Consider the following 17,005-nt stretch of genomic DNA (forward strand, 5'->3'; position numbering starts at 1 on the left):
CCTCACCCAATCCCCGTTTAGCGCTAGGGGCGGGGCAGGAAGAGAGTCGTGCCCGGCCGCGCCTGCGCACGGCCGCTGTGGTGTCGTCGACGCTCAATCTCCTTAGACCCCGCGCGGCTGTCGGGCTCGCAGCCCGTTGCTCCGTCGTCAGGGAAACCGCAGGTCGGTGGCGGGGGGCGAGCGAATGGGAGCGGGCGTCACTCACCACCGCTGCTGCCCCCTCGCGCAGTGGAGCCCCGCTGCGGTGCGGCCCTCAGCCCCCCGCACCCGCTCCCGGGGCCTGGGCGGCTGCCGCGCCGTGCGCAGCCCCGTAGAGCTCACCGGCCCCCCGCCTCCGCCCCCCCCCACACACACAACAGGGCCCTCCTGAGCCGGCCCGCTGCCCTGCGCCTGCAACCGACAGACCCGCCCGCTGCGCAACATGGGGCTCGTCTGCGGGGAGCAGTAACGGGGGCCAAGGGGGGCTTTGTCCAGCCACTCCCCTGCGGGACGCTCGCTGCTGCCCGCAGACCCTGCTGGTGCGCGCTCGGGGTTCCCTGGGGCGCTGCAGTGGCGTCGTGCTGGTGTCGGGGGCACCGGGTTGCCGCGCACCAGCAAACGTTGCAGAGAGACTGCTCGTTGCAGCGTATATCGCTGTGATGGGTAATATACAGAGAATGTACATTACTTGGTACAGTATATACTAAAAAAGCTCCAACCTCTCCCCCCCCAATTTTCGGGGGGGCAAATCTTTGTAAAACTTAAACTGCTAAAAATAAACCCTGACATTAAATTAATACCCCCCCCCAAAAAAAAAAAACCCAGACGCACTACTTACGATATTCCAAATCGGTAGGGGCTTGGCTACACTTGCATTGTATAGCGCTCTAACTTGCTGGCTCAGGGGTGTGAAAAATCACCCCCCTGAGCGCAGCAAGCCAGAGCACTTTAAAGTGCTGGTATGGACAGGCTCTGAGCGCCAGGAGGTGGATTACCAGGAGCGACCACACTCGCACTTCAAAGCATTGCTGCGGGAGCACTCCTGCGACAGCACTTTGAAGTTTCCAGTGTAGCCATGCCCTATGTGTATTCTTTGTATGACTCATTTAAATAATCTCTGTAATTCTTTATAAGCTAGACGATATTAGTAACTACTACATTTGTTCCATTACTGTAACACATGAAACCGCCTCCTCCTCCTCATTTGTGGTATTGTAGAAAATGTATATATTGAAAATGTGACAATATCTTCTCTAAGACTAAGATTAATATGTAGACTAGGGTTTATTAATGTGTGTAGGTTTTTGTTTACATTTTCATGTCATTGTCACAAATTTTACAGTGACTTAAAAGTATACAGGGCCAAATTTTAATGGTCACTTTGGTCAGTGAAAAAGCTGTAACATGATTTTTCCCCCCCTTTTTTCAGTTTCTCTCTGATTACAAGCAGAACCCAAAGCAAGATCTGTTTTCATTATCTGCCACATCTGGGCTTTCTAAGTGTGTTGAGAAGATGGTGAATGTCCTGAAGGGTGTTCTTATAGAATGGTTAGTAGTTAAGCTGAATTTCAACTGAACACGTTTCTTATTTGTTTAGTGCCTAAAACATCCTAGACACTTTACGGAACATGTAGAAGCCTCACTCCCTTCATCTTTTCTCCCCCTTCTCTCCCACTGAATAGAAGTCCTGCACAAATTCTGCTTAGACCACTCTGCAACTGTTTGCAGTTTATAATCTAGAAAATTGAATTTTATTTAGTCTGTAAATTATTGCTTTCTATACAGTAAATGTATACCACATAATCTAAACTGTTGCCATTAAATTCTAACTTAAGGGCCAGACCCTCAATTATCCCCAAAATATAGACAACACAAGTCAGGGTTTGACATCCACTTCATGGCCATGATCCTGATTGTACTCCATACATGCCTTCTACTGTGTGTTATGTTATACTTAAAACTTATACCAGCATAACTGTTGTGGTCAAGAATGGGGAAAAAATCCACACCTCTAGAGACATAGCTATGTTGAGAAAACGTAAAGTGTAGATGCAGCCAAGCTGACAGAAGAGTGTTGTTGGTAGGGGAGGTAGTGTTTCTGTGCCAGCAGGAAAAACTCCTTTTGGTATACCCTGCATCCGCACTGGGATCTGTAGTATAGTAGTTCTAGACCACTGTCAGGACAGTCCCAGGGTGATCCTCCCTGGGCTACTTAGTTTTTGTGGCCAGAGTTCACAATGATAAGGTGTGAAGTGTTCACAGTGCTTCTGAGGATTTGTCCCTAAGGGCCTGATACTGCACCCATTTAAGTGAGTGGGAGTGTTGCCTTTGAGAGAATTTGTCCTTAAGTAACCAAGACAGCCAAAAACTGTTAGTGTTTTGTGAAGTTAAATATGGTGACCCAATATTAGAAAGCCGTGAGCCATAGCTATACTGTAAAATAACAAGTAGCATACTGCACTGTGTTAACAAATATCTTCAGGCTGCTTCATGGAATTATTCCAACACTTGCTACATTCTCTCCTTTTAACTCTTTCCAGTAGTATTTCAAACTGTTCTTGCTTTTTTGTTAAAGTATTTGTTCTATATGTACTTAAACTCTAGTCTCTGAAAGAACTGTTTTCCTTAGGAGTAAAAATCTGATCAGCAGGAGAAGGTGAAAGGGTGGGAACAGAGGAAAGACATGTGGAAGACATAGCAAGGGGAAGGTCTTTCAACCAAAATGTAGTGCTGATCCCTATAATATAGTTATTTCTGCTTTCAAACAAATCAGGCAAAGAGATTGTTATAGTTTTAGTGACGACTAATAAAACAGAAAAGTCAGAAAATTGAGGTTAGTGACCATGTAATTCAATTGTCTTGAGCTATTATGGTAAACTATGCCAACAGGTTTATCTTCCGCTAACAGGCCATGTCAGGAAGTTAGAGTCTCAGACAAATGGGAGCAAAACATTTAAAAATAATGTTTGTCTTTTATGTAGACACTCTTAGCATTTGCTTGTCTATTCACACATTAGTTCCATGCTAACAGCCCTGCCTAATATTAATGTGGAAAAAGCATGAGAGTAGCATAGCAGCTGCTAGTGGGACTTGTCTGCATTCCAGTCCTGTACGTGTTCATTTGTCAGGCTCCCAGCACCCAGCTGCTCTCAGGTGTGACAGGTATGAAGATCCCATCACTTAGCTGCTTTTATAAATATTTTTAAGTCCAAGATGGACTTTGAACCTACAGCAGTGGTTCTCAAACTGGGTCGCGACCCCAAAGTGGGTCGCAACCCCCTTTGAATGGGGTCACCATTCAAGGGTTGGCTTAGGGCTTCATCCCTGGGTGGTAGGGTTCAGGTTGCAGGCCCGCTGCTTGGGGCTGAAGCTCTTGAGCAGTGGGTCTCAAAATTTTTTTACTGGTGACTCCTTTCACACAGCAAGCCTCTGAGTATGACCCCCCCCCCCCCTAATAAATTAAACAAACATACTTTTTTATATATTTAACATCATTATAAATGCTGGAGGCAAGCAGGGTTTGGGGTGAAGGTTGAAAGCTCGCGACCCACATGCAGTAACTTCGTGACCTCCTGAGGAGTCCCGACCCTCTGTTTGAGAACCCCTGCTCTTGAGCTTCAGCTTTGGCCCCCCTGCCCAGATCACTGAAGCTTAGGCTTTGGCCCTCCCACCTAGGGCAGTGGGGCTTGGGCAGGCTCAGGCTTCAGTCCCCCCTCCTGGGGTCGTGAAGTAATTTTTGTTGTCAGAAGGGGGTCATGGTGCAGTGAAGTGACAACACCTGACCTACAGTATTTACTGTGCTACGAACCAGTCCCCATCCACCGTTTCCACAAAGCTAGCTGGACAAGCTTTGCCAGTTGCTGTCTTGCTGCTCACAGCCAGCTCAGGGAGTATGCATGGAATTCTGTGCTAGCAGAAGTCATAGAACTGTTGTAAGGGAATCTAATTCCTTAATATTTTTTCAAATTAATTTTTTAGAACTTGTGAAAGGTGCCAGATGGACAGCACTGGAAACTGAAGTCATCAGTTAAAAACAAAAATGTTTGAATTTTGTATCTATAAACAGATCAAAGGAAAATTTGGCAAGGCACTGCAGTTGCAAGTTTCCCCACCCTTTTAATGTGCATGCTAAGCCCTGTTCCAGAAGGACCACGTCAAGGATTAGAATATAGTTAAGTCTTCATGTACTAAATGGGTAAAGCCCTTCTGCTATAACCAGGGTGGATTTGATTTTAATCAATTGATTTCAATCATGATTTTAATCACTATAGTCAGGAAGACTCTGTTTAATCTGTTTTCTACATAAAAGTGCATTCTTGTTGATTATAACCTTAATACATATTCTTCACATCTCAGAGATAGATGTAAGTTTCATTTTTAGAAGATACACACTATACATCTTTAAACAGTGATTTATTTTGAAAACTTTTCAGATTAGTTTTACAGCTACATCAGAAAATAATTGGTTATTTCATTTATTAAAGGTAACTGAAGCAGATATTTATGAAGCCATTGGGAGTGAACTATCATTAATATTTGGAGGATTAATATAATATAATTATATTATAATATAATATTAATATAATATCATTAATATTTGGAGGATTTTCTTGCCATGCTGTAGTAGGAGGAGAACATCACCAGGCAGACATTTAAATTGTTTGTTTTTTTTAGTTAAATAAATGTTAAGTATTCTGGATTTTTTTTTTACAAACAGCAAACATATAATATTTTAACAAAACAAGCATATGTCCCTCGCTTCTCACATTTATCTCCAGTCTTCTTTTCCTTGTCCAGATCTATTCTTCCCCCAACAATCTTCTATTCATTGAACTTTTTGAAACTTTGCACTTTTAGAGAGACGTAAGGGATTACTCTGTGTACACAAATTTGCAGAGGGACAATAGGGGTGAGGTCTGTTATTTCTCACCTCTGTTATTTCTATAAAAATTTTTTTGCTGTTAACAAGTATGTTACCTCCGGAGACATATATCCACAGTTTGAGAACGGCAAAATTAAGCATCTCTGATGGTATCTTCTAGACTAATCTAAAAAGATTAGCCTAAATAATCTATACAGAAGCCCCTGGAATCCCATAAGATTGGGTCCCTAATCTATGAACTTTTGGAACTCCTTTACAAAAAACTTTTCTTAAGTATAACATGAATATATTGTCTCATGCTATAGAATTAGAATTTATAATCCCTATTCCATGATGAGGTATCTTTGAGCTATAATGTATCTTAATTAAAACTATCTTTTAGATAGGTTTTTTCCTGCCTCAAAAAGCATTTTATCAAAAAAATCCAATTTAAATAATTGGATTTTTTTTAAAAAAAAATCATTGATTTTTATCCACCCTGGCTAGAACTGCCAGAAGGGCTCCAATTAATGCCAGTTGTGTTGGTTTTGTGTTGATGTGGACATATGTCCCATGAGATCTGGCCTGAGACTACTAACTCATTTCCAACAGATCACTAAACACAAGCAAGCAAATGCTAATAATTATCTGGCACTAGCAGTTTGGATCGGTAACTTGCCGTTGGATGAAGTTCAAAAGGAAGACAACTGGTTATGGAGGAATGATAAATAATATATAAAGAAGCACTTAGGGTATTCAATTTTTCCACCCTCTATTTTATATAATCTTAAATTTCTTTCCGGACATGCCAGTGCAAATGAGTGTAACCTCTTTAGATGAGCTTTAAGTTAGAGGCTTTTTCACTTTTTTGGCTTCAAAATTAATCTGTATCTTGCAAACTTCTTCCTCACTCCAGTCATGTGTCTATGTGTTTGAGGTCAATATCTAAAAGGATTTCTACATTGTGTAAAAAGTTTACCTTCATTTTGTGGTACACAGTTCACCCAAATGTGTGGGTTGTTTTGTTTCCTCCCATAGAAGGTCTTGTAAATATGGTAACTGGTACTAATATCGATTGCAGAACTTGCTAAATCTTATTACCTCCTTTCTGTCAGATAATATAATTTCTAATATAAATAATGGTTTCTACTAAAAGATTCTGAGCCCCTTAGTTCTGGACATCTACTGTTCCAGCATTGACTACTGCACCAGAACATTCCAGCTGCCAGAATCCAGAGATTAGTTTACAAGTACATGATTTCACTGAAGAACACTTTTCCTGACTTGTGTAAAATATATTAAATAAGTGCTGTGTTCCACTGATTTATTTATATATTCCTGTCAAGTCTAAACTGCTAAATATATCAGTGGAACACAGCACTTATTAAAAGTCTAATTTTAAATTATCTGGTCACTTTGTAATGTGGTTATTATAAAGATTGCCCTTCTGATGATGATACCTACACCTCAGCTCAATAAATACTGTTTATCACTGATCCTTTAGCTACTCGCATTTAAATAAAACCTGAGAGCCCCAGAGGAGCTAGGTAAGGTGTCTAGATAAGGTATTGAGAAATTAACTTTCAAACACTACCGAAAAAACCACAAAGTTTTGGAAAATACAAAGTATTGGATAATTAAGGATTTACTGAGAAACTCTTAAATTCCATTGTGTTTCAGGTACAATACTATTTCATGCTATACTGTACTTAGGGCCCTTCATTTTTAGTTTTTATAGAAAAATTCTCAGGTTTTACAAAGGCTATTATACAGTTTTTACCCCTTGTCATCCAAATTTTGGACCACTCAAGTATATGAAAAAAATGGATTATGTTCAGAAAATCAAATACGCATTGGGTAAATGTTTATGCTAATAATTAAGTGTAAATGCAAGGCTGTTAAAGACAGTGTAGTGCAAGGCACATGCATATGTACAGTTCATGAAATAAACCACAGAATTAAATTGCTTTTACTTTCAATACTCTTACTTTTCTCTATTTTTTGCTTTTTTTTTTTCTTGTCCTCCCATCACCCAGTATTAATCTGATATTTACTTGGACAACTGTGAAGTTATTTTTTTGTGCTGCTTTTCATCCATGTTTTTAATTTTTGTAACAAACACCAAAATTCCCAGAAATTTTTAAACAAAATCAAAACTGAAAGCAAAGGGCCTTGGCTATGTCTATACTATTTATAGCTAAATCAGGCTAGAACAAGAATATGTAAACTGAGGATATTAAGTGTTCAGCAAAGACAAATGAACCTTAAACTCATTGCTCATGTTTTACTGAGAACGTATTTTATAATACCAATATAATCACTAAGTATTCTCTGCAAGTCAGGCAACCAGTTTTCTTCCTCCTGGGCTCTTTTAGCTGGTCACAGTTTAATTTGTGAAGAACTCCAAAAGGGGCACTATTACTTAAGAATAACTTTTAGAAAAGCCTTTCTAAGATGATGGATATAGGCAACAAAGAACTTTTGAAAATGAGGATGCTGCTTAGGAAGCAGTTTTCACGTTCCATTATTCCAAAGTTGTTTTACTTACTGCTGTGTTGCTGTATTGCGTCATATGGCAGTAATATGGATTCTGGTGCATGTTTGTCTCTACAGTGATCCAGCCATGAAGCAGTTCCTGCTGTACTTGGATGAGTCAAATGCCCTGGGGAAGAAGTTCATCATACAAGACCTGGATGAAACACATGTCTTTGTGTTAGCTGAGTTGGTTAACTTCCTCCAGGAGAGAGTGGGCGAGTTAATGGACCAGAACTCTTTTCCTATAACACAAAAGTAAAAAGACTAGAAAGCGAATTGACTATTCCGAAATTGCAAGCAACACACAGGGAATCAAGAGTTTTATTGTTCATTCTCTGCGTGACTGATTAGGGAGTCTTAGAGAGAAGACTAACACTTTTGTTACTATAACAAAATGGATTGTTTCCATAGACTAAATACTTTTGAATTGGCTTTTTGCCATTTTGGGGGAGACTTGAAAGACAGGATACCTTTCAGAGTTTGCTAGTCTGAAGGATTTTCTGATGCTTAGGGGTTTTTTGTTTATTTTCTTAAATACCATGTGTTCCTTTAGCCTCTTCCATTTCTTTTCTTGTCAAATTACATTATCTTAAAACAGGGGGTAATGGTTTATTTATCAGCATTTCCTTAGAATATTGTGTGGATTTCACATTCCTGCAGTTGAGATTAGAGCAGATTATAGTATGATTGACTCTGATTAAACCATCTGTATTAAAATGTTACTTTGTGTGACTGATAACACCCTAAGTAAATTGAGTGCATGATGATATGGAGTACTTAGCTTTTATTTTTAAAATATTTGATGTACCAAAATAAATAAAATGTTTTCCCCTCAGTTTGTTAAATGTTGTTTACCGATTAATCATTTGCTAGCACAGCCTTGAGACAGTTACCTAATTCATAGTTCTGTATTTTTTAATTAAAATATTTGTATGGAAAAACAAAATACACCAATGATTATTAGATTTAAATGGTTGCTGAACTGAATACCAGCAACAACAAATAAGGTGGAGAAATGTGCCTGTAAATGGTGGTCAAATAGCACTTGAACATGTAGCAAATTCTCTAAAATAAAGTGCATAAATAGGAGGTTAAATAAGCAGTCTGTCTACTTAAGACTACGGTGGAAGCTGACATTCCTTAAACTGAAGAGAAAATTGTTTTCAATTACTGCGAAACTTCTGTTTGAATTCATAAGCCACCATTTCAGATCTTAGCTTATTCAGCAAGTTAAGCTGCTGTGTTAACATATGTCCATGAAACACATGTCATACGTGGAACCCACCAACAAATAAAGTAGTATAAAATATTGAGCAACAGAGAGAGGTTTATCGTCAGTTTTATCATGAGTTTTTCCCCCTGAGAAGGATAGCAAATGACAATGTAATGAGACTTATAAATGACCATTTGCAAACGCAAAAAAAGTGAGATACTACTGCCAAAAGATAGACTTCAGGACTCTGGGAGCTAGGGTAAAGGGGTCAGGGTACAGGTGATGGTCTCATCCATCCTCCTGGTTGAGGGTAAGGGCCCAGGAAGGGACATGCACATCTTGAAGATGAATGCATAGTTTCACACATGGTATCTACTGAAGGACTTTGGCTTCCTCAACTATGGGATTGTATTCTGGGAAGGTGTGCAGGGAAGAGATGGGAGCCCATCTGATTAAAAAGGGAGGGAGCATCTTCACAAATGAAATTGGTGAGGTGGACTTTAAGTTCAGAGGGTGCAGGTGACAAAAGCCCATAGGTAAGTATAAAAAAGGCAGCCTAACAGAGAATTAGATATTGGTGGGAGGACTTGGAAAATTACCATAGGGTCATAGGAGCAATAAGAGAAATCAGTGGGAGAATTTGCTCAGCATCTGTATTGTTGCTACACAAATGCAGTGAGTATGGGGAACAGACAGGAAGAACTATGATTTAATTGGTATCACAGAGAGCTGGTGGGGTAAGTCTCATGACTGGAATATTGATAGAGAGAGGTATAGCTTGTTTGGGAAGGACAGGCAGAGTAAAAAGGGAGGTGGTGTTGCATTATGCGTCAAGAATATATACACTTGTTCTGAGGTCCAGAAGGAGGTGGGAGGCAGACTAGTTGAGAGTCTCTGGGTAAAGATAAAAGGGATTTAAAAAAAAAACAAAAATGGTGAGTTCATGGTAGAGGTCTACTATAGACCACCAACTCAGGAAGAAGAGGTGGATGAGTCTTTTCTAGAACAAAAAATAGAAATATCTAACACACAAGTCCTGGTCACAATGCGGGACTTTAACTATCCGGACTTCTGTTGGAAAGTAACACACCAAAATAAACTTCCAATAAGTTCTTGGAATCTATAGGGGAAAACTTTTAGTTCCAGAAAGTAGAGGAAGTAATCAGAGGAACAGCCATTTTCGAATTGATTCTGACCAACGGGGATGAATTGGTAGCAAATCTGAATTTGGAAGGCAATCATGAAGTGCTAGATTTCAGGATTCTAAAGGAAGGAGTGAGAGCAGAAGAATAAGCATAGTGGATTTAAAAACAAAACAAAACAGACTTAGAACTGGTAGGTAAGGTCCCATGGGAAGAAAAATCTAAGGGATAAAGGAGTTCAGGAGAGTTGGCAGTTTCTCAAGGAGACAATACTAAAGGCACAGCTTCCAACTATCCTGATGCAAAGAAAAGATCAGAATAATAGAGGCCAATCTGGCTCCATCAGGAGCTCTTTAATATCCTGAAAAATCAAAAAGGAGCCCTACAAAAAGCCAGAATGTGGACAAATTACTAAAGAGGCGTACAAAAGAATAGCACAAGCACGTAGGAACAAAATCAAAAAGACTAAGGCACAAAATGAATATCACCTAGCAAGGGACATAAAAGGTAATAGGCTCAGACTTTAAGGCCAGAAAGGGCCATCATGATCATCTGGTCTGACCTGTGTCTCCCAGGCTGCAGAACCTCACCCACCCACTCCTGGAGCAGATACGTGATCTCTGGCTGAAGTTACAGAAGTCCTCAAGACTTGATGTAAAGACTTCAAGTTACAGAGAATCCACCATTTACTCTAATTCAAACCAGCAAGTGACTCATGCCCCACACAGCAGAGGAAAGTAAAAAAATAAAAAAAAAAAAAAAAAAGGGTCTCTGCCACGCTGACTTGGGAGAAAATTCCTTTCCAACCCCAATAGTGAACAATTAGACCCCGAGCATGTGGGGGAGACCCACCAGCCAGACACCTGGGAAAGAATTATCTGCAATAACGGAGCGCCCTCCCATTCTAGTGTCCCATCACCATATGTTTGAGATATTTACTAACAGCAGTTGTGGATAGTTCCACATGCCATTGTAGACAATCTCATTTTACCATCCCCTCTATACATTTATCAAGCTCAGACTTGAAACAAGTTAGTTTTTTTGCCCCCGCTGCTCCCCTTGGGAGGCTGTTCCAAAACCACTCCTCTGATGGTTAAAAGCTTGTGTCTAATTTCAAGCCTAAACTTGTTGATGGCCAGTTTATATCCATTTGTTCTTGTGTCAACATTGGCCCTTAACGTAAAAAACAACTCTCCCTTTGACACAGGGTTTACTACTCACCACTGGGTCACCTCATTGTGGCTCATGGGAAGATTAGCTCTCAACCAGTCTGACGACCCCTCCTCTCATTGCTTGCCTTGTGGTCTCTCTCTCTGGACTTTTGCTTGCTTGCTTTTCATGGCTTGGACCTCCAGTGAAATTGCTATAGTTTTCCCTTCCAGTTTATCAAAGTCCTTGTAGCCAGACAGCCAGCCCCCCACCCCCAGACCAGCATTGCAGGAAACACAGGAGGAAGCCGGAACAGGGCACTTAACATGTATTCCAGCACAGCCTTTGAAGCTGTGAAAGCACAGGTGTGCTGCTACAGTGTGCCTCTGGGAAAAGATACAACGATTAAGCTCACAGCAGGCAGAGGCCCTGTGACAGACATGGCTCTTAGCCCCTACTAAATAGCGTGATGCACACACACCAACATCCTAGTTGGGAAAATATTTACCCTGATAAAAGAAATGTCCAGTAGTCGACACTTATTGTTTCTCTCCCTTGCAAGTGTAAACTACTCTTGCGAAAGCTGGCGTCACCCAGACAGACCAGCCTCAATTTGGCATAAGAAAGGAGAAAGAGAATAAAGGAGTACAGAGGTATAAGTAGGGGACCTACAGCACCATGATTTTTGAGTGCTTTTCACTATCTATCTGCTGGTCAGATAAGTGACAGCCTCCCAAGGCTTCTGCAGCTAAGAGGGTCCCTACGCCTTGTCCCTTATTCGTCTTTCCGCAGAATTGAGTGACCGATCCTGGCTTGGCACCGCTGGAATCGAGAGATGCAAGGAGGGTAAGAAGCACCCACACCTGATCTCCTATCTTTAGTGTACACATATTTTGAAATAGAGCTCTATACTTTGTTTTCTTTCTTTGGGATTGTGGCTTCAGTTTTGTAACTTGTTTGTGTGTGTAACATCTCTACATTTAAATAAGTAGGCACTAGCAATTTTGTAACCACATGATTAGAATCTAGCTTAATAAATTTTGGTAACCATTTATGCATAAGACTGACTTGTTTTCTCTGGTTTACTGTAAAGCAGCCAACACAATTAAAGAACCTCAGCCGTTTTGGCTCTAAAGCCTGGCCATTAGGTGAGAGTACTAAGAGCCTAGCGTTGAGTTGTGCCGCCTCCACGGCGCAAACTATTGGGGCACCTGTCAGTCAATCCTGGCTGCCCGCTGCGAAGGAGCTCTGAGCTCTAGCAGTTAAAGTCACGGGTGTGGAGAGGCTCTTAGTGCTGCCATTGGGGCACCTGTCAGTCAGTATTGACTGCCCGCTGCGAAGGAGCTCTGAGCTCTAGCAGTTAAAGTCACGGGTGGTTAGGACCTTGGGGCATCCGTCAGCCTAGCCCGGGCTGCCCGCCGCGAAGGGATAGTGCGTCCTAGCGGTTAAAGTCACGGATGGTATAAACGGGCATAGCTGGCACCTCACCAAACATCCTTGGCCGTCGGCTAACAGTCCTTCTAGACAAACAGTCTCAAGCAGTCTTCTGTTCCACTGCCTAGACTGTGCCACTTCCCCAGTGGCTGGTAGGGGAACCCAGGCCCACCCTCTGCTCCAGGTTCCAGCCCAGGGACCCTATAACTAGCAACCATGGTACGCAATCCCAAACCCTGTTGCTGTTTCTGTGAGCTCTTCCTACTATTTTTCTCTAGCTCTGCCCCCACCTCCCGGTTACCAGTGGAGCTTCTTCAGCTCCGTCTGGCTATTTTACCCCCTCTTCAGTTCTTGCTAGAGTCTGTATTCCCACACAGGATCCCAGGGCTTACTCCTTGTCTCTTGCCAACTCCCCTTATTTCTAGGGAGTGACTGCAGAGTTCCTTCCTGCAGCCCCTCTTGCACATGACTTCCTGGTTTTATACTACCTCAGTCTTCCCCTGCCCAGCTGGGCTTCATCATCAGTTAGACCTCATCAGCCCTGACTCTTCTTCAGGTTCAGCCTGTCATGAGTTTGTGATTCTCTGCACCTCAAAGTAGCACCCTGGAACCCCCATATTCACCATAGTGATATGATTATATTTTGTATACCTTATGAGATATCATTTTAAAAGTTTTGATCAGTTGAACATTAATATCCTGTTAGATTCTATGTAATATCATGGTATGTGAAGTTATGGAGTATTGCTATATGTGTTACTGAAATATGTTGTGAGGTTGGGAACACCCACAACCAGGCTTTCAGGTACAACAAAGGAGTAGCCATCGATAGCCAAATGACGTTAATGGCACATCAAGAAAATAATCCACTATCCCAGAGACTCCTTAGAGAACGCACATATGCAATGAAGACTGCTTAACCAATGGGGACTGTCCTTAACCAATGGGGACTGTCCAGGGGCAGCAGGTTTATAGAAATTTTGGTGGTGCCCAGAGCCCACCCACCCCCAAACTCCGCCCCCCACCTGCCTAAGGATCTGGGCTGGAGTTTGGGTGCAGGGTGCAGGCTCTGGGTTGGGGCAGGGGTGCAGGAGGGGGTGAGGAGTGCAGGCTCTGGGATGGCGTTTGGGTGTAGGCTCTGGGCTGGGGCAAGGGGTGGGGATGCAGGAGGGGGTGAGGGGTGCAGGCTCTGGGAGGAAGTGCGGGAATGGGAGGGGGTGTGGAGGGAGGGGGTGCAGGCTCTGGGAGGGAGTTTGGGGGTGGGAGGAGGTGTGTGGGAAAGGGGTGGAGGTACAGGCTCTGGGAGGGGGTGGTGGGGTGCAGCGCTTACCTGGGGCTCCTAGGCAGGGTGGGCCAGGGGGCCTCTGTGTGCTGCTGCCCCCAGGCACTGCCCCCGCAGCTTCCTATTGTTGCAGGGGGGCTTGGGGTGGGACACAGACCAACCCCACCAAGGGGCCACAGGGAGGGGCCGGCAGCCACGTGGAGTGAGCAGGCAGGAAGCCGCTCAGCTCCACTGCGCTGCCGGTGGTGAGTCGGGGCCCCGGGCTGTTTTAAATGTCCTGGGGGATGCGGGGGAGGGGCGCCTGGGGGCGGAAGGCAGGGCCGAGGGAGAGACCAGTGCTGGAGCCAGGCCTGTGGTGCCCAGGCACCACGGGCCCATAGAACTCACCACCCATGGGACTGTCTGGTTCGCATGTCACAGCAAAGATCTTTCCTGCAAGCTGGAAGAAGGTATAAAACAGGGAAAGCAACATCATCACTTGGCCTCTTCCCCCACCCCATGACTCAACACCTGGAAGAACGTCTGGAGGACGAAGATTTTGAACTGGGGAAGTTTGGTCCAAGGCTGGAAAGAGAGTCCAATCTGTGTATTAAGGATCTGTAACCTGCTTGTAATATCTCTCAGGGTGAGAAAAGCTGTTGGATTCTACTCTAAGTTAGACTAAAAATTTAGGAGTTAGAATGCATGTTTACTTTTTATTTTCTCAAGATAACTATCTCTGACCTTTATGCCCACCACTTATAATCACTTGAAATCTATCTTTCTGTAGTTAATAAACGTATTTCAATGTTTTCCCTCCCTACTCAGGTGCAGTCCATCCCATGAGAATAGTCCTCTGTTGATGAGTGCCTGCCAGTGGTCAAACATCCCAGAGCCCTCCTTATAGCTCCACTTCCTAAGCCGTCTGTTGATTATCATAATCTTTTCTTATCTTGGCTCTCCTCCTCTAGTAACAGGTAGAATTCCACTGAAGATCACCTGAGCCTCCATTTCTTTAAGCGCCTTCCCCACCTGGCATAGTCTTCCTTGATGCATCCCAGTGAGAATCTAGCAGTATCATTTATTCATACATGAAGGACAGTCAGTGGATTCTTTTTTGCTTCCATTAGGATCCTCTTCAGCCTCAGGTCCACATCCTATATTTTAGCTCCCGGCAGACAACACATTCTTCTTTTCTCTAGATCAGCTCTGATGATGGACCTCTCTGTTCTTAGTAGGGGATCCCCAATCACATAGACCTGACTCTTCCTGAGTGTTGGTGCAATTCTCTGGCCTTCTTCCTTCTGTTATTTCTGGGTGTAAGTCTCCTTGCCTTCTGATCTCACTTGCAATCTTCTGCAAATCACCTCTGTCCTCCTGGGGAACTGAACTCTGGCTGTCTCCATTGACTCTTCCCCTCTTCTTGTAGGACTAGCCACTCTTCTCTTCTTTCTTGCCCTCCCATCTTCTGTAATTTCCTGCCTCTCCCCTTCATTTTCCAACTCAGCAAACCTATTCTTCAGCTCTGTTTCTCCTTTGCTAGCTGGTCTTTTCCTCTTAAAGAGGTTCTTTCATTCATCTTTCTCTTGCTTCTAATGTTTTTAAAGTGTAGGTCCTCTACTTAATGGGGAAGAAGAGCTAATAACTGATGACATCAAGAAAACCGAGGTGTTTCATGCCTATTTTGTGTTAAAAGAAAAGGAGTACTTGTGGCACCTTAGAAACTAACCAATTTATTTGAGCATAAGCTTTCGTGAGCTACAGCTCACTTCATCGGATGCATACTGTGGAAACTGCAGAAGACATTATATACACAGAGACCATGAAACAATACCTCCTCCCACCCCACTCTCCTGCTGGTAATAGCTTATCTAAAGTGATCACTCTCCTTACAATGTGTATGATAATCAAGTTGGGCCATTTCCAGCACAAATCCAGGTTTTCTCACCCTCCGTCCCGCCACACACAAACTCACTCTTCTGCTGGTAATAGCCCATCCAAAGTGACCACTCTCTTTACAATGTGTATGATAATCAAGGTGGGCCATTTCCAGCGCAAATCCAGGTTTTCTCACACACACACCCCCCACACAAACTCACTCTCCTGCTGGTAATAGCTTATCCAAAGTGACCACTCTCCTTACAATGTGTATGAAAATCAAGGTGGGCCATTTCCAGCACAAATCCAGGTTTTCTCACCTCCCCACCCCCATACACACACAAATTCACTCTCCTGCTGGTAACAGCCCATCCAAAGCGACCACTCTCCCCACAATGTGCATGATAATCAAGGTGGGCCATTTCCAGCACAAATCCAGGTCTTCTCACCCCCCCCCCCCCACACACACAAACTCACTCTCCTGCTGGTAATAGCTCATCCAAACTGACCACTCTCCTTACAATGTGTATGATAATCAAGGTGGGCCATTTCCAGCATAAATCCAAGTTTAACCAGAACGTCTGAGGTGGGGGGGGGGGGGGTAGGAAAAAACAAGGGGAAATAGGCTACCTTGCATAATGACTTAGCCACTCCCAGTCTCTATTTAAGCCTAAATTAATAGTATCCAATTTGCAAATGAATTCCAATTCAGCAGTTTCTCGCTGGAGTCTGGATTTGAAGTCTTCTTGTTGTAAGATAGAGACCTTCATGTCTGTAATTGCGTGACCAGAGAGATTGAAGTGTTCTCCGACTGGTTTATGAATGTTATAATTCTTGACATCTGATTTGTGTCCATTTATTCTTTTACGTAGAGACTGTCCAGTAATTCCACCATGATTTCAACAATTTCCATCCCACCATCAACATCAGCCTGGTCCAGTCCACACAAGAGATCCACTTCCTGGACACTACAGTGCTAATAAACAATGGTCACATAAACACCACCCTATACCGGAAACCTACTGACCGCTATTCCTACCTACACGCCTCCAGCTTTCACCCTGACCACACCACACGATCCATCGTCTACAGCCAAGCTCTGCGATACAACCGCATTTGCTCCAACCCCTCAGACAGAGACAAACACCTACAAGATCTCTATCAAGCATTCTTACAACTACAATACCCACCTGCGGAAGTGAAGAAACAGATTGATAGAGCCAGAAGAGTTCCCAGAAGTCACCTACTACAGGACAGGCCTAACTAAGAAAATAACAGAACGCCACTAGCCGTCACCTTCAGCCCCCAACTAAAACAACTCCAATGAATTATTAAGGATCTACAAACTATCCTGAAGGATGACCCAACACTCTCACAAATCTTGGGAGACAGGCCAGTCCTTGCCTACAGACAGCCCCCCAACCTGAAGCAAATACTCACCAACAACCATGTACCACACAACAGAACCACTAACCCAGGAACCTATCCTTGCAAGAAAGCCCGTTGCCAACTGTGCCCACATATCTATTCAGGGGACACCATGACAGGGCCTA

General features: G+C 43.2%; 1 protein-coding gene across 1 annotated transcript; it reads left to right on the plus strand.

Moving 5' to 3' along the window:
• Positions 1 to 38: 38 nt before the first annotated feature.
• Positions 39 to 8,220, plus strand: GTF2H5 (general transcription factor IIH subunit 5). Its single transcript, XM_077813271.1, has 3 exons — positions 39 to 162; positions 1,409 to 1,527; positions 7,454 to 8,220. Exons 2-3 carry the CDS (start codon positions 1,493 to 1,495, stop codon positions 7,632 to 7,634), a joined length of 216 nt encoding a protein of 71 aa, XP_077669397.1. The 5' UTR covers positions 39 to 162; positions 1,409 to 1,492; the 3' UTR covers positions 7,635 to 8,220.
• The last annotated feature ends 8,785 nt before the right edge of the window (positions 8,221 to 17,005 follow it).

This window comes from Eretmochelys imbricata, chromosome 3 (genome assembly GCF_965152235.1).
Source record: "Eretmochelys imbricata isolate rEreImb1 chromosome 3, rEreImb1.hap1, whole genome shotgun sequence".
In the NCBI taxonomy this organism is placed as follows: Eukaryota; Metazoa; Chordata; order Testudines; family Cheloniidae; genus Eretmochelys; species Eretmochelys imbricata.

Coding starts and splice junctions, on each gene's coding strand:
- GTF2H5 (XM_077813271.1), top strand. CDS start 1,493: ATGGTGAATGTCCTGAAGGGTGTTCTTATAGAATG. Junction 1,528..7,453: donor AAGGGTGTTCTTATAGAATG/GTTAGTAGTTAA, acceptor TTGTCTCTACAG/TGATCCAGCCATGAAGCAGT.